The 26,023-nt window shown below is 37.8% G+C and overlaps 1 protein-coding gene across 3 annotated transcripts in view; it reads right to left on the reverse strand.

Annotated features, from left to right (window-relative positions):
• Window positions 1-20,931, reverse strand: part of LOC106084435 (uncharacterized) — a 61,261-nt gene extending 40,330 nt beyond the window's left edge. Inside the window, exons 1-2 of one of the 3 annotated variants that reach the window (XM_013248114.2) lie at window positions 20,187-20,931; window positions 17,219-17,299 (exon numbers count right to left, since the gene is read on the reverse strand). In XM_013248114.2, coding sequence (XP_013103568.2) covers window positions 17,219-17,299; window positions 20,187-20,247 — 142 coding nt within the window. In that variant the 5' untranslated portion in view covers window positions 20,248-20,931. Of the gene's footprint in view, window positions 1-1,579; window positions 1,840-17,218; window positions 17,300-20,186 lie in introns of those variants that run through there. The other 2 variants (XM_013248116.2, XM_013248117.2) reach the window with 2 other exon arrangements.
• Window positions 20,932-26,023: the final 5,092 nt, after the last annotated feature.

Genomic DNA, 26,023 nt, shown 5'->3' on the forward strand with positions numbered 1-26,023 from the left:
GACGATATCGATATCATAGGTCGGTCACCGGAAGTTGTGGGAGACACCTCAAAACTTAGTGTCAGAGATTTTAGAATGAGCGCAGAAGATCGAGGCGCTTGGAACGCTATTCTACGTTCGGCTAGTGAAACAAATATTCTGTCATAGCAAATTAAAGCTAAAGTAAGTAAGATAAGGGGCCTCCTTCTTATAGCCAAGTCCGAAAGGCGTGCCGCAGTGCGACCCTTTTTTGGAGAAAAATTTTACATGGCATAGGACCTCACAAATGTTGCCAGCATTAGGAGGGGAAAATTACCGGTTAACATTTTTCTGATGGTCTCGCCAGGATTCGAACCCAGGCGTTCAGCGTCATAGGTGGACATGCTAACCTCTGCGCTACGGTGGCCTGCTATTCTGTATGACCACCACAATATGTATGGATTTTGGTCGAAATTCTAAATTTCAAATTAAGACAGATTTTGATTTCGACTATTTAGCCTGCATATCTAATGTAGTGTAGGATATCAAAAGGTCGGCTTTGAACGACTTTAGCCCATTCTTACATGTTTTTACTTGTATGTAAGCTACATATTCACTTTACCTTTGCCTTGTAGGACATGCTAGGCAGATTTGCATATCGTTTCAAAGTAGTGAGTCTACTATTATCTAGCGTCACATTTAATTAGCATATCAAACTGTAGTTTATTTATAGAACAGTCAATATGGGCTGTTGTTTTTCCCCTTTTTAATTGCTAAATAACATAACACAAAGCTAAAGTGATATAAAAGTAAAAGCAAAAGAGACTGCCATAAAAGCACAGCAATTATTATTGGGAAAACTTTGTTTTCCTCTAACCATTTTTTGTTTGTTAACATGAGCAGTCAGTCAATGACCCTTTTGATGTCATTGATGTTCGTTGAGAATTTCAATGTCAAGGTCACCACTCTCCAGTTACCAACAAACCATAAAGACATTCTCATTTAGGTATGACCACACATACACTAACGTGATTTGCCTTACATCTACTACCACCATCATGCCAAATCATGCGTGACCATATATTGGCAATTCGAACCATTGTAGTTTTCCAAGTTTGTATGAAATAAGAAAATTTTCTATGAACATTTGACACACTTGAATGGCATGGACGTTTCAATGCCTGTTTGCCTGCTTGCGCAAACAGCATTTGCGGGTTTCTTTTCGTGATTTATTTGGCAAATCTTGGTTCCCGATCATTTGAGGCTAATTTGTATTGTGGGAAATTATGGCGGATTGGTTGGATTTTGTTATGGGTTCCGGCAAATCTTGGTTGCTGTACACACCAATGACAGCTGAAGAATTACGTCAATCATAGAATGGCGGTTTGTTTTACTGCTATAAAATAGAGGGGTTTTTTCTTGTACTTTTAAATTAAATAATTGAAAAAAAAAATGGTTTCTTGCAATTTGTCATAACACAAAACGTCAATCGACCAGAGTGGTCTTAATGGACAATTGAAGCACTTTAAATTAATGTTTATATATTTTTTTCCTTCTTTCTGTGTTTTTGTTATCTTAATTGAAAAATGTCCATCACTTACACCATGTTGAGAGCACTCACCGTAATTGTTGACCACACTGAAGAACATATAAATCATAATTTTCAAATATAAACAAACTAAAGTTGTGACAGTATGTGTAAAACCATAAATTGAACATATTTACAAATTACAGATAATTATTCGACTTTCGTTCAATTTTGTTTTTTGTTTTTCTTTTATTTTGTGTTGCTGACTTTCTTCGGGCCAACCAAACCAAAATCTTGAGAAACAAAATTTTGGTTTATTTCAAATTCACGACATCTTTACCGTTTAATCATGTTCTACGTACTAATGTCGAGTACTTGTAAGCGCCAAACAAGAAAACTAAACAGTATGCGGTCCAATAAGCGAGGCCAACAAACCAAACAGTATGTGGCCCAACCACCGCTAACCGCTGTCCCAACGGGCAAATCTAACCAACAACCATAGAAACAACTACTACAACCACAACAGCACCATCATTATCATCACCTCCGCTCGACTGCCGTCATAGCCCCCACCATCGTCATAATCACCAAACGGGGTGTTGTTGCACGGTATGTCTGTCTCTCTGTTACCGGCTGTAAAAAGCCAAACAATCGTTATTTTCTCATTCAAACAACGTCTAATGAATTCACTTTAAATAGAGAGTGGCATGATAAGTTGGTCAACAAATTGAGCTAAGACATATTTAAAACTTATCACCAAATCTTGTCATTCAGTTTGTAACACCTACGAACCTATTGTATATAGAGAACCTCAAAGTTTTGATTTTTATACCCTCCACCATAGGATGGGGGTATACTAATTTCGTCATTCTGTTTGTAACACCTCGAGATATGCACCTGAGACCCCATAAAGTACATATATTCTTGATCGTCATGTCATTTTAAGTCGATCTAGCCATGTCCGTCCGCCTGTCTGTCGCAAGCACGCTAACTCTCGAAGGAGTAAAGCTAGCCGCTTGAATTTGCACAAATACTTTTTATAAGTGTTGGTCGGTTGGGATTGTAAATGGGCCAAATCGGTCCATGTTTTGATATAGCTGCAATATAAACCGATGTTGGGTCTTGACTTCTTGAGCCTCTAGAGGGCGCAATTCTCATCCGATTTGGCTGAAACTTTGCACGTGGTGTTTTGATCGGTACATAACCTGATATAGCTGCCATATAAACCGATCTAGAATCTTCACTTCTTGAGCCTCTAGAGTGCGCAATTCTTATCCGATTTTGCTGACAATTTGCACGTGGTGTTTTATTATAACTTTCAACTACTGTGCTAATATGATTCAAATCGGTTCATAATCTGGTATAGCTGCCATATAAAACGATCTGGAATCTTGACTTCTTGAGCCTCTAGTGGGCGCAATTCTCGTCCGATTTGACTGACATTTTGCACGTAGTGTTTTGGTATCACTTCCAATAACTGTGCTATGTATGGCGCAAATCGGTACATAACCTGATATAGCTGCCATATAAACCGATCTGGGATATTGATTTCTTGAGCCTCTAGAGGGCGCAATTCTCATCCGATTTGGCTGAAATTTTGCACGACGTGTTTTGTTATGACTTCCAATAACTGTGCTATGTATGGCGCAAATCGGTACATAACTTGATATAGCTGCCATATAAACCGATCTAGGATCTTGACTTCTTGAGCTTCTAGAGGGCGCAATTCTCATCCGATTTGGCTGAAATTTTGTACAACGGCTTTTCTCATGACCTTCAACATACGTGTCTAACATTCCATTTGCAACACATCGAACTATCCATTTCCGACCCTATAAAGTATATATATTCTTGATCAGCCTAAAAATCTAAGACGATATTGCCATGTCCGTCTGTCTGTCTGTTTAAATCACACTTCAGTCTTTAAAAATAGAGATATTGAGCTGAAATTTTGCACAGATTTTTTTGTCCATAACCAGGTTAAGTTCGATGATGGGCTATATCGGACTGGTTTTGGACCCATAAAAGGCATATTTATTGTCCGATGTCGCCGAAATTTGGAACAGTGAAGTGTGTTAAGCCCGTTGACAATCTTCTTCAATTTGGCGCAAATCGGTTCAGATTTGGATATAGCTGCCATATAGACCGATCTCTCGATTTAAGGTTTTGGGGCCATAAAAGGCTGATTTATTGTCCGATTTCGCCGAAATTTGGGGCAGTTAGTTTTGTTTGGCTTTTCGAAATTTTTCTGCAACTGGGCCTAAATCGTTCAAGATTTGGATATAGCTGCCATATAGACCGATCTCTCGATTTAAGGTTTTGGGGCCATAAAAGGCGCATTTATTGTCCGATTTCGCCGAAATTTGAAACAGTGAAGTGTGTTAAGCCCGTTGACATTCTTCTTCAAGTTGGCCCAAATCGGTACAGATTTGGATATAGCTGCCATATAGACCGATCTCTCGATTTAAGATTTTGGGGCCATAAAAGGCGCATTTATTGTCCGATTTCGCCGAAATTTGGGATAGTTAGTTTTGTAAGGCTTTTCGACATTTTTCTGCAACTTGGTCCAAATCGGTTCAGATTGGATATAGCTGTCATATAGACCGATATCGCGATTTTAAGTCTTGGCCCCATAAAAGGCGCATTTATAATCCGATTTCATTGAAATTTAACACAATGACTTATGTTAGGCTTTTCGACATCTGTGTCGTGTATGGTTCAGATCGGTGTTTTAAGATATAGCTACTAAAAAGGCCAATATTTTGTTATACACAATTGAACAATGACTTGTACTTATTGGTATTTGGTCCAAATCGGAACATAGTATTTGGTCCAAATCGGCTGCTATGGGGCATAAGGTATATATTTTTCACCGGATTATGACGAAAGGTGGTTTACATATATACTCGAGGTAGTGGGTATCCAAGTAAAATAGCATTAAGTTCAGCCGGGCCGAACTTAACCCCTTTTTACTTGTTAGATGTTGCTTTATAGTTTTTAGAGCGCACAACAAGCTGTTTACTGGCTTAGGTGTATGTCCATAGTGGCATGGGGCGGATTAATATAACCTAACCTAACCTAAGGCCGAGCGGAACTTAACGCCGTTTTACTTGTTAGAGGTTGCTTTATAGTTTTTAGAGCGCGCAACAAGCCGACTAATGACTGATGTCTAATAATTAATATCTGCACCCTCTTTTCAATCTGACCTGACCTAACCTAAGGATTTATTAACCTACCATTTATAATAAAAAAAAACCTTAATATGAAAAAAAAAATGTTTTCACCAAAGGGAATATTTCCTTAAAAAATTTGAAAATTTATCATCTTCGGCTTGAATCTTTAAAATTAGGACCAACATTTTTTCAGTGTAATTTAATATTGGCCACATAATCCTAGGGATCATCCTATTTGAATTCTGAACTAACTTAAGATACTCTTTTGGTACTCTTTAATATACATTTTTAGTTTATATCTATGAAAAATTAGTTCAAGGAATATCATAAATGAGACAAGATAGCCAATTTAATGCGCTTTTACTTAATTTCCACTTTAATACTTGCGGTCATTTCGATATTTGCTTTACTTTTTTCTCACATTTTCGTTTTTTTTTTCCAACATCAGTTGTTATAGGGTATTTGTTATTTTGGGAATATGTATGACACTTCCTGATAATTTTCACATGAACCTCATAATTTTTCTAGCTTTAGCTGTCATATGACTGTCATTGCGTTCGTAGCAACGGCAGCGCATACACCAAAAGCAGCAGCAGCAGTAGCGGTGTTGTCGAACGTGTAGAAAATTTTCTTATTTCCATGTGTGATTGATTTCAAATAAGTTTTTATACAATTGCTAAAACCATTCAAGTGGAACCATTCCACTCCAGCCGTTTTCCTCAGTGCTGGTAGAGAAAAGTTCTTTTATGGATTCATGTATGCAACACAAGTAGATTTCATTCTCAGCAAGAGACTTTTGGATATTGTTGCTTAAAAAGCTTTAGTTTCAGTTTTTACTGTTAAGTTTTTTTTGAAGAAACTTTTGAGTTAAAGAATTTTTTTTTTGCGAAAAAATATAATTTTGAATTTATTTAAGGCCTAATATAAAGTTCTAAAGTCATTCCAAAAGAAAGGCGCATATTACCCTAAGCAACTATCAAGTGTTAATATTAATCCATTGGATTGAATTAAAAACTAATCACTGCTTCAAAACTTGTTTGCAGATTTAAATTATTGTATATTGATTTAATTTTTTTCTAATTTTTTAATAAAATTTGTAATACTTTATTCAGCTCAAGGTGGTTCGATTGCAGACATTTCTGATCAAGCAACGTAGCGTAACAAGAACGACTGATTTGTATTTGGCCTTCACTTTGGTGCTATTTTATTACACCATTTCAAGTTGAAAAAGAAAATTTAAACAAGTAAAAGCTTGCTAAGTTCGGCCGGATCGAATCTTATATACCCTCCACCATGGATCGCATTCGTCGAGTTCTTTTCCCGGTGTCTCTTTTTAGGCAAACAAAGTAAAGGAAAGCATAAAAGAAAATAATTTCTATGCTATTGGAGCTATATCAAGTTATGACTAGATTCGGATCACAATGGAATGAATGTTGGAGACCATAGTAGAAGACATTGTGTAAAATTTCAGCCAAATCGAATAAGAATTGCGCCCTTTAGGGGCACAAAAAGTAAAATAGGAAGATCGTTTTATAGGGAAGTTGTATTAGGCTATCGACCGTTTCAGACCATATTTGGCACGTATGTTGAAGGTCATGTTGTATCAATTTCACCCAAATCAGATAATAATTGCGCCCTATAGAGGTTCAAGATGTCAAGGTCCCAGATCGGTTTATATGGCAGCTATATCAGGTTATGAACAGATTTGAACCATACTTTGCACAGTGGTTGAAAGTCATAACAAAACACGTCATGCTAAATTTCAGCGAAATCGGATAGGTTTTGCGCCCTCTAGAGGCTTAAGAAGTCAAGACCCCAGATTATGCACCGATTTCGCCTATACTTGGCACAGTTGTTTAAAATCATAACAAAACACCTCGTGCAAAATTTCAGCCAAATCGGACAAGAATTGCGTCCTCTAGTGGCTCAAGAAGTCAAGATCCAAAATCGGTTTATATGGCAGCTATATCAGGTTATGTACCGATTTGCGCCATACTTAGCACAGTTATTGGAAGTCATAACAAAACATCATAACAAAACACCTCGTGCAAATTTTCAGCCAAAACCGGATAGGAATTGTCAAGTCAAGATCTACGATCGGTTTTAATGGCAGCTATATCAGATTATGAACAGATTTGAACCATACTAAGCAAGTTGTTGGAAGTAATACCAAAACACCTCGTGCAAATTTTTAGTCAAATCGGACTAAAAGTGCGCCCTCTAGAGGCTCAACAAGTCAAGACCCAAGATCGGTTTATATGGCAGCTATATCAAAACATGGACCGATTTGGCCCATTTACAATCACAACCGCTTACTTACTTTCTAAGGAGTAAAGCTAGCCATTTGAAATTTTGCACAAATACATTTTATTAGTGTAGGTCGATTGGGATTGTAAATGGGCCATATCGGTCCATATTTTGATATAGCTGCCATAGAAACCGATCTTGGGTCTTGACTTGTTGAGCCTCTAGAGGGTGCAATTCTCGTCCGATTTGAATAAAATTTTGCACGTGGTGTTTTGGTATCACTTCCAACAACTGTGCTAAGTATGATTCAAATCGGTTCATAATCAGGTATAGCTGCCATAAAAACCGATCTTGGATCTTGAGCCGCTGGAGGGTGCAATTGTCATCCTATTTGGCTGAAATTTTGTACGAGGTGTTTTGTTATGACTTAAAATAACTGTGCTAAGTATGATTCTAATCGGTTCATAATCAGGTACAGTTGCCATATAAACCGATCTTGGATCTTGACTTCTTGAGCCGCTGGAGGGCGCAATTGTCATCCTATTCGGCTGAAATTTTGCACGCCGTGTTTTGTTATGACTTTTATTAACTGTGGTAAGTATGACGCAAATCGGTACATAACCTGATATAGCTGTCATATAAACCGATCTGAGTCCTCGACTTCTTGAGCCTCTAGAGGGCGCAGTTCTCATCCGATTTGGCAGAAATTTTGTACAATGGCTTCTTCCATGGCCTTTAACATACGTCTGCAATATGGTCTGAATCGATCTATAGCTTGATATAGCTCCCATATTAACCCATCTCCCGAGTTTGCATCTTGAACCCCTACAAGGCGCAATTCTTATTCGAATGGACTGAAATAATACCCAATGACTACTACAATGTTCACCATTCATTAATGGTCCGAATCGGACTATAACTTGATATAGCTCCAATATCATAATAGTTCTTATTCAATATTCTTTGTTTGCCTAAAAAGAGACTCGACAAATGCGATCCACGGTGGAGGGTATATAATATTCGGCCCGGCCGAACTTAGCACGCTCTTACTTGTTTTTTTTTCACCTTTCAATATATGTAGTCTGATATATTCCTTTCAAATCTATTTCTGTTTACGTGTATGTTTTTTTTTTTTTTGTGATTAGAAATTGTGTACATGGTCTCAAGTACCTAAAAACGAGTATTCAAAAAGCAAGGTCCAAGACTAACAACATCACAGCCCTCATGTAATTCTGTGTAAAGTACTACAGCGCCACATTGACATGTGCGTAGATCGATGATGAGCTAGCTGGTTGGTTGTTGGCTTTCCTCTATGTTTTAATTGTATATTTTGGCTTTTTAACTCAATTCTAAACATAGAATAAAAATCGAAAGAAAAATAATGTTTTAGACGATGCTTTTGGCACAAGGTCAAAACTACCATCGCCAGCAGCAGCAAAAGCAATGCTGGCTGCAACAGCGATAGTGGCAGCGTAAGAGGCAGCACAGTAGTAGCAGGCAAAGTACATATTCTCGTATTTTTAACAAAAATTTATTTGTTGCGCCCAGTCAACCAATGGTCGTCCGTCAGTCACTCACTCGTTTGCACGCAGTCCATCGTCGTCAGCAGCAGCAAGTTTGGTGTCCAAATGTTTGCTGTTTGTGTTTTTTTTTCTCTTTGCTTCTACAAATTTTTTTGTATATATACACACTTATATATATATATATATATATAAGTTATTTATTTTTGTACATACCAACATACACATGTATATTGATATGTACTACAATAGAAGCTATTCAACTGTTGAAAATATTTTCTTTTCAAATACAAAAGCGAAAAAAAAACAAACAGTTGAGCTAGCCATGCATCTCCAACTTGTTGCTATTACTTTGAGCTAACAAAATATTAGGGTGGTTCTTTGTCATAATAAGTAATAATAAATAGCAGGTTTTTACTGCCACTTTACTTAAAACATAAGTCAGAAAGAAAAATCAAACAAATATTGAAAGATTTTAATCGAATTAATTATAATTAACACTAAGTACATTGTCGAGTGCCTACAGTGGACCCAAGTTAAAAAGAATCTAATGTATCATCATCATAGATATAAAACATTTTTTCATTATTTACCAACAATCAAGACCATAAATCGAGAGATCGGTCTTCATGGCAGTTATATCCAAATCTGAACCGATCTGGGCCAAATTGAAGAGAGATATCGAAGGGCCTAAAACAACTCTCTGTCCCAAATTTCGGTGACTTCGGACAATAAATGTGCCCTTTATGGGCGCAAAACTTTAAATCGAGAGATCGGTCTATAGACAGCTGTCTCCAAATATGAACCGATCAGAGCCAATTTGAATAAGGATGTCGCAGGGTCTTACACTACTCACTGTCCCACATTTCGGCGAAATCGGACAATAAATGCGTCTTTTATTGGCCCAAGACCTAAAATCGAAAGATCGATCTACATAGCAGCTATATCCAAATCTGGACCTAACTGGGTCAAATTGAAGAAGGATGTCGAAGAGCCTACCACAACTCCCTGTTTCAAATTTCGGTGACTTCGGTCAATAAATGTGCCCTTTATGGGCCCAAAAACTTAAATCGAGAGATCGGTCTATAGACAGCTGTCTCCAAATCTGAACCGATCAGAGCCAAATTGAATAAGGATCTCGCAGGGTCTTACACTACTCACTGTCCCACATTTCGGCGAAATCGGACAACAAATGCGTTTTTTATTGGCCCAAGACCTAAAATCGAAAGATCGGTCTACATAGCAGCTATATCCAAGAAGGATATCGAGTGACTTTACACAACTCACTGTCTAAAACTTCAGCAAAATCGTATAGTAAATGTGGCTTTTATGCGCCTAAGACCTAAAGTCGACAGGGGGTTAATATCAAGATATAGTCCCATATGTCCAATCTTCGAACTTTTCCTGCCTATGGATACAAAAGTATCTGTGCCAAGTTTCTGCTCAATATCGTTAAAGAATATTTTTAAATAATGGAGCGTTATTTCAATAGACAGACGGACATGGCTAGATCGTCTTAAATTTTTACGATGATCAAAAAAAATTTATATATATATATATATATATATATATATATATATATATGTATATGCAAGCGGAATGACAAAGTGAATATATCTCCATCCTTTGGGCATAAAAATGCAAATTTGCCCACAAACATTCCATTAAGTAACAGGCGAAAAATTTCTCGTGAGTGCTGTCCTAATCAAGTTTTAAGGTCAATGATAAGAGAGCACCATTGTATAGCCTCAAGTCTAAACGACGTCCCGCAGTGCGACACCTCTTCGGGAAGAAGTTTTTACATGGCATAGTACCTCACAAATGTCACCAGCATCAGGAGGCGATAACCACCATTGACAGTTTTCTCCTAAAGTTCTCACCTGTTCTCATCTCTGCTTTACAACGGCCTCCCAAAAATGAAATATTGCTGCCAACAAATATGTATCGACAAAGTTTTACTTCTGAAGCGTACCGACTATGGGGAATGGGAGCCTAACTTCTGAAGTTATAAAGAAAGATCGATGAGTCAAGGATGAAGCAAAAAGACAAAATATGCAGAATTTTGTGTGCTTTGTTCCTCTAGATGGGTTTTTTAGAGAAAAAAAAACAAACTGAGTGCAAAAATGTTGGACATTTTTTATGGTGGTTATCCCCTTTTTTACGCTGGCTACACTTGTGAGGTATTCCGCCATGTTAAATCTTCTCTACTAAGTGATGTATTGTAGTTATGCGGCAGGCAGTTCGAACTCGGCATAAAAATGTATGCCCCTTATCATTCAGATTTAACTTTAATAGGATTGTACTCATTGATATGAGAGAAGTATTCCCTGTTTCTTCATGTCTGGTATTGTGTCTCCACCTAAGTGCCGGTATCTGTTAGACGCGAAAGCCGGACAATGACAAAGGAAATGCTCTAACGTTTCATCATCTTCCCCGCATGCCCTACACATGCTATCACTTGCCGCACCGATTTTACATAAGTGAGCTCGTAGTCCTACGTGTCCCGTTATGATACCAATAGCTATACTGACCTCCTTCTTGCTTGTTAAGTATAACACTTTATAACCTTATAACTACCATTATAAAATTCACCTCCATATCAGCCACCACTATAAAACTCACCACTATACCTGCTACAACCAAGCATTCACCTACATTTGTTATCTCATTGCATTCTCTTAATCATCTACTGCTAAACTGATCATTACATATCGATAAGCATTACGCACACACCTACAACTCGACCACACATAAAGTTTAGGAGTTATAGTATTTCTTTTTTTGATGTTTGTAATTGTTACACATACACAAGTAGTTGTTTTGCCAATCGTATACCTAGAGTTTATAATATTTTAATAAAGTCCACGTCGCCCAATGTGCCTATAGTGCAGCAGATACTTCTAAATCAGCATGCAATGAGATAAGCATCACAACAATGCAAGTGTTTTCCCCACATTAATTAAATCTTTTGAAAAGTGAATTGACAATGATTTAGCAATTGTCTTAACTAAACTCTCTCATATGAAAATATTTACTCATTTAATAGCTTGATAGCCGCCGCGTGCACTGATCAAGTGAGTGTTTAGTAACAATTTTGTCAAGCGAATGGGGAAATTGGTATCAATTAGAAAGAAATTCTTTTGTTAGACACGAGACATCAATCATTTTAGAATTCACTAATAACAAACTAATACGCGTATGCGAATATAGGTAAATAAATATGAGTTATAAACGAATTGAAAAGCACATGACCTGATAGCAGAATTCTAAAGCTCTCTGCCATTGTGAAAATCTTTATTTGATTTTGCAGTCACAAAAAAGCAGAATAAAATATATTTTAATTCCACTAAGCGCTTGAATAAATTGTACTTTGTATTGAATTGGAAAATAAAAAAAGATTTAGAACACTAGTACAATTGCCTACCACAAGAAAAAAAAAACTTTATTATAGCTAAATGTGTAATTTAGCATAATTATCTTTTGAATGAGTTTGAGTATTTGAATGTTGTGCCAAAGGCCTTTAAAATGTACGGGAAAATTGGGAAAAATACACCAGGTATTTCAAGAACCTGTTTATTTCAAATCATTCGTAGCATTTTTATTTTATGCAACACATCGAAATATCAATTTCCGACCCTAAAAAGTATATATATTTCGGATCGTCGTAAAATTCTAAGACGACTTATTACTGTAATTACTGTTGGTTAAGTTCTTGAACGAACCCAATCGGACCATATTTGGATATGGTTAGGTTAGGTTGAAAAGAGGGTGCAGATATTAATTTGCCTCATGCCATTATGGACATCATGTCTGGTATTGTGTCTCCACCTAAGTGCCGGTATCTGTTAGACGCGAAAGCCGGGCAATAACAAAGGAAATGTTCCAACGTCTCATCATCTTCCCCGCATGCCCTACACATGCTATCAATGGCCGCACCGATTTTACATAAGGGAGCTCACAGTCCTATGTGTTCCGTTATGATACCAAAAGCTATACTGACCTCATTCTTGCTTCCTTTCAGTAATAGCCTCGTCTTCTCACGATCTGGATCCTCCCATAGGATTTTCGCCGTTCTATCGACCGTTTCGCTGTTCCACAATGTTGCATGCGCATTCGTCGCCCACTCCCTTAACTCGGACTGCGTTGACCCGCAAGGCTTCGGGTTAACCAAGTTTATTGATTTATTGACGGCAGTCCTCTGGCCTTCACCGCCAAATCGTCTGGCTTGGATTTTGCCATTCTCAGAGAAGATGTTAATCTCCTTCTTACACTGCAAGACTGTTCGTGACCTTACCGTCCTGGTTGTCCTTATGGCAATTTTACTGTCGGTAAAGATGTTCACACTCAAAGTCCTCGCGTTAGCACCACACCACCTCACGCATTCCGTGATCGCCCGGATCTCCGTTTTGTGCAGGACCGTATTGTGGTCAGGCAGTCTAAGACAGATCTCAGTGCCTGGGTTCTCAATGTAAACCCCCAGGCCCACTCTGTCCTCTAGCTTTGATCCATCCGTGTAACATGATCTTCCAGATGGCAATACTAGGGTTCCGTCAATCCAAGACTGTGCCGATGGTAGCAGTGCCTCGCACTCGACTTCAAGCTTCATCTTAGGTATCCGATCGGAAACCTCTTCCCTACCTTCCAGGTAACCTATCGATCGGCCAATTTAGGGTCTTAGGCCAATAAAAGCGACATTTATTATCTGGTTTTGCTGAAATTTAGGACAATGAGTTGTGTTAGACCCTTCGAAATTTTTCTTAAATTTGGCCCAGACGGTCGAGGAACTTTAGACCGATCTATCGATTTAAGGTTTTGGACTGGTCAAGCAGTCTAAAACAGATCTCAGTCCCTGGGTTCTCAATGTAAACCCCCAGGCCCACTCTGTCCTCTAGCTTTGATCCATCCGTGTAACATGATCTTCCAGATGGCAATACTAGGGTTCCGTCAATCCAAGACTGTGCCGATGGTAGCAGTGCCTCGAACTCGACTTCAAGCTTCATCTTAGGTATCCGATCGGAAACCTCTTCCCTTTCTTCCAGGTATACTATCGTCACTTCGATTATACCGCGATGGTATGAGCTGCTCCCATCCTCAATCCATTCTCCCATCGGCTTAAGTCTCATAGCCGCAATGGCTGCCTCACACTTAATCTGTATGTCAATAGTCTCCAGTGCTCTAGTGGGCGTGGTCCTCATCGCTCCTCCTATGCTAAGACAACATGTTCTCTGAACCTGTTGTATGGTCCTTATTTTGCACTTTTATATATTTGGATATAGCTGCCATATAGACCGATCCCCGATAAAGGGTCTGAAGACCATAAAAGCTTTATTTTTTAACCGATATAGCTGCCATATAGACCGATCTGCCGATAAAGGGTCTCAACCCATAAAAGCTTTATTTTTTAACCAATTTAAACGGTGTGTAATTTTAGGCTTCCCAACATAGGACCCAATTATGGTTCAGATCAGACTATATATGGATATAGCTGGCATATAGACCGATCTCCAGATAAAGGGTTTGAAGCCGATAAAAGCTTTATTTATTACCCCATTTCGCTGAAATTTTAAAAAGTGGGTTATTTTCAGCCATTCGCCATTTGTCATAAATATGGTTCGGATCGGACTATATTTAGATAAAGCTGCCATATAGACCGATCTCCAGATAAAGGATCTGAAGCCCATAACAGCTTAATTTTTTAACCGATTTCGCTGAAATTTGAAATAGTGAGTAATTTTAGACCTTTCGACATCTTACCCAAATATGGTACAGATCGGACTATATTTGGATATAGCTGCCATATAGACCGATCTGCAGATAAAGGGTCTGAAGCCCATAACAGCTTTATTTTTTAACCGATTTCGCTGAAATTTGAAACAGTGAGTAGTTTTACGCTTCCCAACATCCGACTCAAATATGGTTCAGATCGGACCGTAGTTAGATATAGCTGTCATATAGACCGATATACCAGTTAAAGGTCTGAAGCTCATAAAATCTTTATTTATTACACGATTTTGTTGAAATTTCAAATACAAAATTCAACAGTGTTTTATATTTATTAGACCACTCAATGTCCGCTCCGAATTTGGATGCATAAGTTATCCATTTTTCACCGGATTGGTGGATATCTAAAGTTCGGCCCGGATGAACTTAATGTCTTTTTACTTGTTTTAAGTGATGTATTATGTCATTGGGGATTGTTAACGATGGGTTGGGATTTGTAAGTTTATAGGAGATATGAAATATCGTGTTGCATAGTGTTCTATGGTAAAAGAAATAAAATCAACATTCATATTCAAAACATGTTTACCAAATAATTTGGTGCCATTAACTGAAGTTAACTACTAACAACTGCAAAAAAATTACCACCAACAGCATAAGATACTATACCGCACATACATATATATTTTTTAATGTGCTACTTTTTTTTATCAATTTACACTTTGGTAGCTTTGTTTAGTTTGCACCATCTAGCTTAAGTACAAAAGTCATGTATTGGTTTGGTATCCAACCAATGAATGGTATTTAGTTATTTATTTATCGATGTACAATGGTCAGTTATTAGAGTGGTTTGGCTAAAAGCTTCAATTAGAACAATAATCAATTTGCAGTCGGCAAGTAACATAAATTTCGTTATGACCATCACTTGGAATTATTTTTATAGCTTTCACGGCATGCAAGTAAATGTATGTCATGAGGTGATTAAAGGAAAATCAAGAATATTCTTGCGGTACAAATAAAGTTGGGTTGGTATGTAAAGCACCATGATCCGTTTGAACGAAATGATCTATAGTCGGACAATATCCTGCAATGTGGCATAGGTATCACTGCCTAAACATAAAACAGCACTGGCAGCATCAGCCGATGGATTATGAATCAAGTCCCTGTTGAAATTCCGATGCGTGCTTTGGGTTGATATGTAAAGCACCATGATGCATTTGACAGATTTCCGCTCAGATTCTGGCGAATCTGAAATCGCTATACAGAAAGCCGGTCAAATGGTTTTACGCAACATCACTCATTTTGCCTTACTTTTGAAAGTTTTTTTGCTGTGCTATTCTTTGAATAGAAAGCATTGAACGAAATGGTCTATAGCCGAACAAAATCCTGCAATGGAATCTAAATAAGATTTGAAGACCAAAAAAAGAGAGCGCAAACAGACAAATAAAACGAAAGGCATGTCGCTTGTGTTGTAATTATCACTGCCTATAAACAAAACAGCACTGGCAGCATCATTGTTTAATTGTGTATAACAAAATATTGATCTTTTTATTTGGGTTGCCCAAAAAGTAATTGCGGATTTTTTAAAAGAAAGTAAATGCATTTTTAATAAAACTTAGAATGAACTTTAATCAAATAAAGTTTTTTTTAAATTTTTTTCTGAAGCAAGCTAAAAGTAACAGCTGATAACTGACAGAAGAAAAAATGCAATTACAGAGTCACAAGCTGTGAAAAAATTTGTCAACGCCGACTATATGAAAAATCCGCAATTACATTTTTGGGCAACCCAATATATCTTTTATGCGTTTCGACTTTTAAGGCTGTAGAAGCTACAATTTTCGTAGAAGTTTCAATAGTTATGCAAAATTGAAGTCTGACTATATCTGGATATAAGTGCTATGGATCAAAAGTATTACGTAGACTCGGTGTGTAAGGTGTTATATAGCCGGCTCCGCCCGACTTTTGCCTTTCCTTACTGTTTTTTTTTTCATCTTCATGTTAATCCTCCTCTTCTAAGTGTTGTTTTATTTATTTGTCAAATTTATTTAACCATATTTAGATGCTTGTTTTCTCAAGATAAGTTGACTGATAGGCTGACTTTAGAAAGATTTTCATTTTTGGTCATTACAAAAACAAGCTGTCTAAAAACTTTTATGCGGGTGTTTCTCTTAATTTATCGTTTTTCATAATCTGTATAAAAACACCAAGAACATTTGATATATAAAATAAGCATAAATAAAAATAAATATGTATATAAATATATGCTTGAATTTCTTGATCAAAAGAAATTGTTTATACATTATTAAATTATGTTTACACAAAATGTTTAAGACACAAAAAAGAAACATTAAACTAAACTATCCAAAAAACAAGTGAAACCAAAATATAAAATATTTATCACAAAATAATCGAAATGAATTTGTTCATGAACCACCAAAACAGGAAAGAAAAACTAAATCAGTTTATGAATATTTCTATAAATGTAGATGATATCGAACCAAATTGTACGAAACAAGGCCCATTTGGCAAATGAAATGACATCACATTCTTGATGTGCAAATGTGGGATATGGACATAAACAAATGCGAATATGTTTCAAAACATATGTGTCTATATGGGTCACTCCATATTTGTTTTTTTATGAAAATAAAAACGATTCAAATGAAGCCATTAATGAAACTGATGGGGAAAAATACACCCTATAATGAGAACAATTGAAAATCATGGCAATGGACAAAAGGATTGATTGATTCATTTGATTCTGTGATTTTGTTTATGAATGAATTCGAACGACACAACCAACGGAACAATTTCAAGCTACAACGATGACAATTGATGGACAATAATGGCCATTGAGGCAGGCACACAGCGCAGTGAGTAGCCAGCCAATTGGGGCTGCTGCGGGAGCTGTTGATTTGTAGCAAACAATACGACAGCAGACAATCGACATTCAGAAACACATCAACGGCACACTCATCACACGCACAAGGAATGTATGAATGGTGGAAGTGTGAATGCACTCCCAAATGTGGAATAGATGGCTTGAGGGAAGTAGTAGAAAACGTCAACGTTACCCATAACTGGAGCCATGCAAATCAGAAATCTCGTCAACGATGTGCCCGTACTGTTTGAAGCCATCAGACCTAGACCCATTGCTGTAAAAGGAGAGGCGGGGAGTAGGTGGCAGGTATTAATATAAATTTTACATACTGTTACATACGGTTTGTAGACACAGTGTGACAATGAGTGTTCAAGATCTAAAACTAAATTTTGGTAATGTTTAAACCTCATTTCATCACTTTCACCAAAGTCATATGACTTGATTGTACAGAATATCTATTTTTTGTCTTCATTTTGTCCTTTTTTATGATCTCTCATGACTTTGAAGTGCACTCATTTTTTTTTGGTGGCGATAAAGATAAGATTTGTTTTGTACTTTACTACCCTCTTGAAAGCACGTAGAACCATAGGCCATAGTAGTTGGTTGCATAATTTATAACAAATTTTAGATGATGACGTCTATCAGTCTCGTCGATACCAGTGGCGAGGTTTTTATAGTATTGCAATAATTTTTTTCTTTCTTTGTGAAAGGCGACAAATGGACTTTAGTAATATGCACCAAATTCTCTGTAAATATAAAATAGCGATATCTGTGGAGGACTTTTATGATTGCATACAAATCTTATACAAAAAATTCAATTTGTGTTTGTTTGTTTGTTCCGTATAGACTCAAAAACGGCTGAACCGATTTCTTTAAAATTTTCACAGATTGTGCGAAGTGGTCCGGAAAGAGCAATAGGGGGGAAGGGTGGACCCTCCCCCTTACCCCAAAAGTATTACCCAAAAATAAAAGTGGACCGATCGGGACAATATGGGATTCAAATGAAAGGTGTTCAAGAGTAGATTACGAATTGCATGATAAAAATTGGGTTCAAGTACCTGGGGGGCCGCCCCAGCCCCAGAACCACTTAAAATAGGTTAATTTGAGGATCATGCCAATATGGGACTCAAATGAAAGGTATTCGGGAGTAGGTTACGAATATGGTCAGGAAGGATGCTTTATAAATTGTTGATATCGGAAGGGGGCGGACCCTCCCCCTTACCCCAAAAATACCACCCAACATCACAAGTGGACCGATATGAATATCAAATGAAAGGTATTGAAGAGTAGAATACGAATATGGTATTAAAAATTGGGACCAAGTACCCAGGAAGTTGTCCTAACCCCAAAATGTCTAAAAACAGACAAAATGGCCGGCCATATCAATATGGGGCTTAAATGAAAGATCCGTAAGTAAATAGGAAATTAAATCTAAAGACAGCATCTTTATTGTAAGTTCTGATTCTTTGGCACGTTTTCATTGCTAAAATCCTAGGAATAAGAAAAAATCTTAAATTTTGAGCCAACTTGTTTTCAGTGTAGTTATGCGAATTTGGCATCGCTAGCAACGGGGTTTCCAATAGGGATTTGAAAACTTTGAATTTAATTTGATGAACGCATTTATCAGTAAACTCAACATTTTCATCATGGTAAAGGACACGAACGAACAACGTCAGCAAATCATAAAAATTTAAAGTCGGAGTTGTTAACCGCTTTACACGTTACAGGACACGTTACAATCGATTTAGTTTGATGAGCGTGTTATATCAGGAAATGGCCCAGTCGATTGGCCGCCTCATTTGTGCGATTTGATGCCTTTAGACTATTTTCTTTGGGGCTATGTCAAGTCATGGGTATATGCCAACAAGCTGACGAGCCAACATTGCCAGAGCCAACTTGGTGAGGCTTGCATGCCGGCAGAGTCTTTGGGTCATACTTCTTCTTCGATAATGCTGATGGTCACGTAACTGTGATTAGACAACTCTGCCACTCACAAATTATTTATGGCCGTCCTTTTGAAACTAAAGCCAGGACGGCATGTGGTTTCAAAAGGGCGGTGCCACAATGACACGTTACAATCGATTTATTGAAAAGTAAGTTTGATGAGCGTATTATATCAGGAAATGGTCCAGTCGATTCGCCGCCACGTTTGTGCGGTTTGATGCCTTTAGACTATTTTCTTTAGGGCTACAGTCAAGTCATTGGTCTATGCCAACAAGCTGACGACATTGGAAGACCTCAGAGCCAACTTTAAACGGAAAATAGCCACCATTTCGGCTGAAATGTGTGGCCAAGTAATCGAAATTTGGCTCCAACTTGCGCGCGGAGCCAACTTGGTGCGGCTTGCATGCCGGCAGAGTCATTGGCCCATATGATCACATAACTGTGATTAGACAACTCTGCCACTCACTGATTATTTATGGCCTGAATTGGAAGATATGGGCCTGGACGGCATGTGGTTTCAAAAGGACGGTGCCACAAGCTGAACAGCACACGTTACAATCGATTTATGGAAGAGTAAGTTTGATGAGCGTGTTATATCAGGAAATGACCCAGTCGATTGGCCACCTAATTTGTGTGATTTGATGCCTTTAGACTATTTTCTTTGGGGCTGCAGTAAAGTCATGGGTGTATGCCAACAAGCTGACGACTTTGGAAGACCTCAGAGCCAACATTAAACGGAAATTAGAGACCGTTTCGGCTGAAATGTGTGGCCAAGTCAAAGAAAATTGATGGCCATATGAACGAAGTCGAGTTCCACATAGAAATGTTTTGAATGTACCTTAAGCCGATAATAAAGTAGTTGATATAGCTCAAATGGTTTGAGGTATCTGGAAAACCACATTTATTTAAAAATACTCCCAAACTTAATCAAGTGATATATACTAAATGAACCTTTAAAATATTATTTAGTGTACACTATAAATTGTATGCAAAGTATTAGAAAAGCGTTTGTTATAGCAGTTATAAATACTAAGTAATTTGTATACTAAAAAAATTTCTCTACGACTCGCCACTGGTATAATATTTCAATTAAAGTCATTCGCAGAACTATCATAAATGAAAGCATTTTATTTTTTATTTTTTTTTTTTTTTGTATAGGCATGTGAAATTAGAACAATACACACATAAACAGTAGAACAATCATAACTCTCACTTACCTTCGTTTTGTGTTTCTTTTACTTGTCCAGTTGTTGTTGTTGTTGGATGATCCTCCTCCATGATGGCAATTTACGTTTGCAACAATTACTATCGAGAGTGACGACAAAAAACCGAATGGCTTTGGATTCTTTGGAGTTTGCTGGCTTTGATAGTGATTACAAAATTAACGTCGTATCTTATCTTTGTAGTTGTTGTGGTCGTTTACTTGGTTTTATTATTGTATTATTTTTTGTTTTTGTTTTTTACATGGGCCCGCAAATGTATACTTTTCGATATCACTTTTTTTTGTTTTGTTTTTACGTCAACTACAGAACGATGTGGACCCATACATGTGTGTTGGGGGTGGTGTATAAGTTTTCTCCCAATTTCGTTTTTGCACACACTTACGACGCTCACTCACCACGCACATTTGTTTTGATGTGTTCTGCCTGTGGTGTTTGGGGGGAAAATACACCAATACCGTTAAGATTGAATTTGACAATTGTCACCGTGCTGATGCCACGCAGTTGTTGTAGCTTTTATTGTGTAAAAGATGACAATATTTTTTTTTGGGAGGTTCTTTGTTTTTGCTCTTGGGAATACTTATTTCCTTCTCAGATCTTGACGATAATCAGCGTTTGAATATGTATGAGAACAGTAAGTTGGTATGGTGTGTTTGCTGTTTGTAGATGAATTCTTAAATAATTTTTGTAGATTTTCTGTCATATGTGTCCGTGCATATATATATTTTAGCTTTTTCTTTTTCAATTTTATTTTCCGCTTGTTCCGTTAAATTTAATTTGTTTTTTTGTTGTGTGTATAATTTTTAGTTATTTTTAAAAATGATGATTTAATTTATTTTCACATATTTTCCCAAATGTTCACTTTTATTGTAGGCCAAGATGATTAATTTTTGTTACGTCGTTATAGGAAACATAAAAACTAAAGAACAGTTTAAGAATAAGAAGATATTTTGGAAAATCAAGTTAAAACTCCTTGAGCGTTCTGGCAGACAGCGGGCACAACACTACCTCTTACTGTTGGGGAGGCCAGTTAGAATCTTTTTGCTAAAGTTCACTAATGGGAATTGTTAAGAGCTTTTTTTCCTATGATTGGATTTCGTTGCTTCTGTCGTCAACGTTGCCGTCGACGTTTGCTATTATCACAATCGAATGAGTTAAGTCATATTAAAAAAAAACAACAACAACAGCAACGGCAACCTTTAAACACTAACAGCAAAAAAAATTCTCATAACTTTTTTTTCTTCTTGTTGTTGTTACTCACATACACTTACTTCGAGGAGAGACAAGTTTAATAAATAACAATGAACAAAATGAAAAAGAAAAAAAATGATGATGATGATGAACAAAGTTTCGTTTTTTGATTTCTAAAAAATTTAAAAAAAAACTCTCACACAAACACAAAATCACAGTTGTATTAACACTGTATTAGTAAAACTTTAAAAAACACAAATTTCTTTTTTTTGCAATATTCGTTATTTAGTCGTTAAATTGATCTGGTCGTTGCGAAAGGTGACAGTTGACTGTATGACTGATTGGTGTTTGGCTGGCTGATGGCAGTGGGTGCTTCTCCAAAATTTTCAGCAAATCTTCTTAAAATGAGAACTGAGCGTTGCGCGTGCTTTAATGGACTGATGATCACTTCTAACGGATTATAAGCAAACCCCTCAACTATTGATCACTGAGATGGTGATGATATTGTTGTTATTGTTTTTTTTTTTGTGGGTACTTGAACCTCCACCGTTCACAGTTTAATCATCGGCATCATTAACGTCATCATCATCATCATCATAATTATTGTGATTATCGTCACAATCAATTATGGCTAATGGTGGTGGTCATCGCTACGAATGGGTCCACTAGACAGCCATTTATGAATTTAAAAATTTTGAATTCTTATTTCCCCTTTTGCAATTTCTTTTTAAATGGACCCGGGCTGCTGTCGTCTTTCGATCGCGTTCTACCGTTGGAATGAGTAACGTTTGGCCGGGCCGCTGAGGAGTAGACTACACTCTAAAGTCAATTTCAAATGTTCCACAATCAATTTTTGTCCACGACCAAAATGTATTTTCTTTTATGCTTTCGAGAGTGTTCAAGTGTGTGTGTGTGTGTGTGTGTGCAGTTGCCTCTATTTCTGTGCGATTTTTCTTCATGTGCTCCGGTATTTGACCGAACGTTCGTTCATTCGCTAAATGCCGCCTCAACCATTGGCATTGCGACAGTTGTTACTTTGTTCGACATCGACGAAAACTCAAGTCTATTTTGCTTTGCCGGTCTTTTAGAGCACCTCCATTGTCGCAGTCAGTCAGTATTTTAGTATTGATGGCCCACTACTCTGTGCTGACTAGAGTCCATCCACACTCATTTCAATGTCCGCAAAATGTGCTAATATCCACTACATCATCATGCATGCATGGGGCTTTCTACTATGCCACGATGCGTGTGTGTGTCCAATGAAGAGTTGTCGTCCATCCCCAATTGTATGCAAAACAAAACAAAGCAAAAAACAAATGTGTGCTGCTCTTTCAATACGTATGTATGTATGTATGTATGGGTGCATTTTATTTTGCCTACATTGATTGTCTTAGGAATAACATTTCCAATGGCTTTACGATCTATTCCTTCGTTTCATTCTTTCTATTGAGGTTTGGCTCGGCATTCGGCACTCTGCTTGATATTGCCCCTGAGTGTCCTCTTGTTATTGTTGTCCGTAAAGTGCATATTTATTATTAGAATACATTTTCCAAATTGTTTCTGTTTTCCTAGAACAGTGTGGCACATGGTGTGCCACAGTGGTTTGAACATGTAAATGTTACCAAATAAAAAAGAGTATCTATTTTTGGACATTAACAGTTTTCAAGAACACTATAGTTATGAAAGCCTATACAGTGCAGACTTTTGTAGTTCCTCCAAAGTGTGGTCCATCCAGAAGTTGGACACATTTTTGGGGGCTAACCTATAACAGTCGTAAAATGGATTCCGTTAAATTAGGTCTTCGTAGGTAGTTCGTAATAAAAGCTTAAGAAGTTATATAAGCCGATTTTTTTCTTGTTTTTGAGATAAAGCTTTGGGCCATAATTTGGGTCAAAATGCGCGGAAAGTCTGCGGAAAAAAGATATCATCAAGTCCGTAGCACCCATAATTTTACGATTTGATTCACAAGGTGGCGTATGACGCATGGCGAACGTATGTGTGCATAACTATCGAGAAGTAAGCATACGCAACCATGACCAATAAAGGACTTTGTCGTTTTGCTGGACACATGGCGGACTTACGCATTATAGACGGTTGAGCACCCTTTTGTGGCACTGCCTGAAATTCCGGGGGTAGGTGCAGGATTATGGCTAAACGAACGCATTTTTTCCTGTCTCAATTATTTTCAGGCACATAGTCCTTTCCCCATTTTTGACTACAATAGGTGCTTGCAATGGCAGATTGGAGGGAACCTCTTTCATATTATTGTAATGCATATTGGCTCCTTATCTTCTTCATTCTAATGTCTGACATTGTACTGCTGTACATTTTGTCTGTGTTCTTTTGAATTTTTTTCGGCAACGACGCAATGAAACTAGTTCCCTGAGTGAAGCTGATAGCGACTGAGGTTGTTAGACGCGTACCATCATAAAACATAAGTTTAGAACCATAACAGCAGCAAACACAACCAGTAAGGAAAGGCAAAAGTCGGGCGGAGCCGACTATATAATACCCTACACCTACCCTACAATTCTAAATTCGGGCAATATATAAATATTTATGTATATAAGAGGTTTATCTAAATCTTAACCGACTTTTAAAAAGATCGTTTGGAAATTGTTGTTAATACAGCCATATAAGTGCGTATCCGGCGATAAATATGTATGGGGCAACATCCAAATTTGAACCAGTTTTGATGAAATCTCGCACACAGTAACATAGCTGTCCATGCCAAATTTTGTGCAGATCGGTTGAACATTTTAGCCATTTAAGAGCAAATCGGGCGATACATATATATGGGAACTAAATCTAAATCAGAACCGATTTTAATTAAATCGGTTTTGACAAAACAATCCGTACCAAATTTTGTGCAGATCGGTTGAAAATTGTAGGTACTACGGCCATGAACATGGCGAGGAATGTACGATCTGACACTGCACGGAAGCTTGACATTGAAAAGCTGCAAACACAACAGATGGCAGCGGTATACTCCACTCGACTGACCCAACTGTTTGATGAAAGCACTCCAATGGCGCAGTGGCAAACTATTACCCACTCCATGGAAAATGCCGCGGAATCCGTACTTGGGTACCGGAAGCTTCCCCCAAGAAACCCATGGTACGACCAAGAGTGTCGAGATGCTACTGAAGCCAAAAATGCGGCATATAGAGCAACCCTGCAATCAGTAGGAACGCGCCAGATGAAGGAGAGGTATCGGGAGAAAAGGAGAGAGGAATAACGTCAATTCCGCAGAAAGAAAAAGGAAATGGAAAGGCGTGAATGTGTGAGCAAATTGAAATGTACATTAGTCGGAATGAAGTCCGGAAATTTTATCAAAGAATTAAACATCAAACCGATGGCTTAAGTGCAGGCACATCCTCCTGCAGAGACAAAGAAGGAAATCTAGCGACTGACACAGATAACATGCTGATGATATGGAAAGAACATTTAACCCAACTGCTAGTGTCCGACGTTGGCGGAGAAGAGGATACCGCAGAACCCATCAATGGTGATAGTATAGAATGTTTACCTCCTAGTCATAATGAGGTCCAGGTAGTGAGTAGTGACACGACTAAAGAACAACAAGGTAGCAGGAGTCGACGGGTTACCCACTGAACTATTTAAGACCGGAGGCGACTCGCTGATAAGGCGTATGCATCAGCTTATCTGCGCAATCTGGCTAGAAGAACGCATACCCGATGATTGGAACCTCAGCTTACTATGTCCCTACACAAGAAAGGAGACAAGACAAAATGTGACAACTCCAGAGGAATAAGTTTCCTCCCCATCGCATACAACATACTCTCGAGCGTACTGTGTGAAAGATTGAAACCTAAAGTCAATGAGATAATTGGGCCCTATCAATGCGACTTTAGACCTGGAAAATCTTCCCTGGATCAGATATTCACACTACGCCAAATCCTAGAAAAGACCCGAGAAGGACAAATAAACACCTACCATCTCTTTGTTGACTACAAAGCCGCTTTCGATACTTCTTTACATTCAAAGGTATTTCAAGCCGTGTCTGAGTTTGGTATCCATGCAAAATTAATAAGGATGACCCTTGCTGATACGAAAGAATCTCTCCTTGTACAACAGAGCAGATAAAGAAAATGAAGAAAGTTGGGAACCACAACTTTGAGATAGTCAGTAATTTTATCTACCTCGGCACCGCCGTAACCGGAATGACACCGAAGCCTATGACACCAGTTTTGAGATAAAGCAAAGAATAATACTGGCAAACAGATGCTACTTTTTACTTAGTAAGCAGTTTTTGTCCGACCTGGCTGAAATTTTGAATGTGGCGTTCTGTTATGACTTCCAACAACTGTGCTAAGTACGGTCCAAATAAGTCTATAACCTGATATAGCTCCCATATATAAACCGATCTCCCGATTTGACTTCTTGAGCCCCTGGAAGCCACAATTTTTGTCCGACCTGGCTGAAATTTTGAATGTGGCGTTCTGTTATGACTTCCAACAACTATGCTAAGTACGGTCCAAAAAAGTCTATAACCTGATATAGCTCCCATATAAACCGATTTCCCGATTTGACTTCTTGAGCCCCTGGAACCCGCAATTTTTGTCCGATTTGGCTGAAATTTTTCACTTGGTGTTGTTTTGTGTATTCCAATAACTGCGCTA

The sequence above is a fragment of the Stomoxys calcitrans genome, chromosome 1, assembly GCF_963082655.1.
Source record: "Stomoxys calcitrans chromosome 1, idStoCalc2.1, whole genome shotgun sequence".
Lineage (NCBI taxonomy): Eukaryota > Metazoa > Arthropoda > Insecta > Diptera > Muscidae > Stomoxys > Stomoxys calcitrans.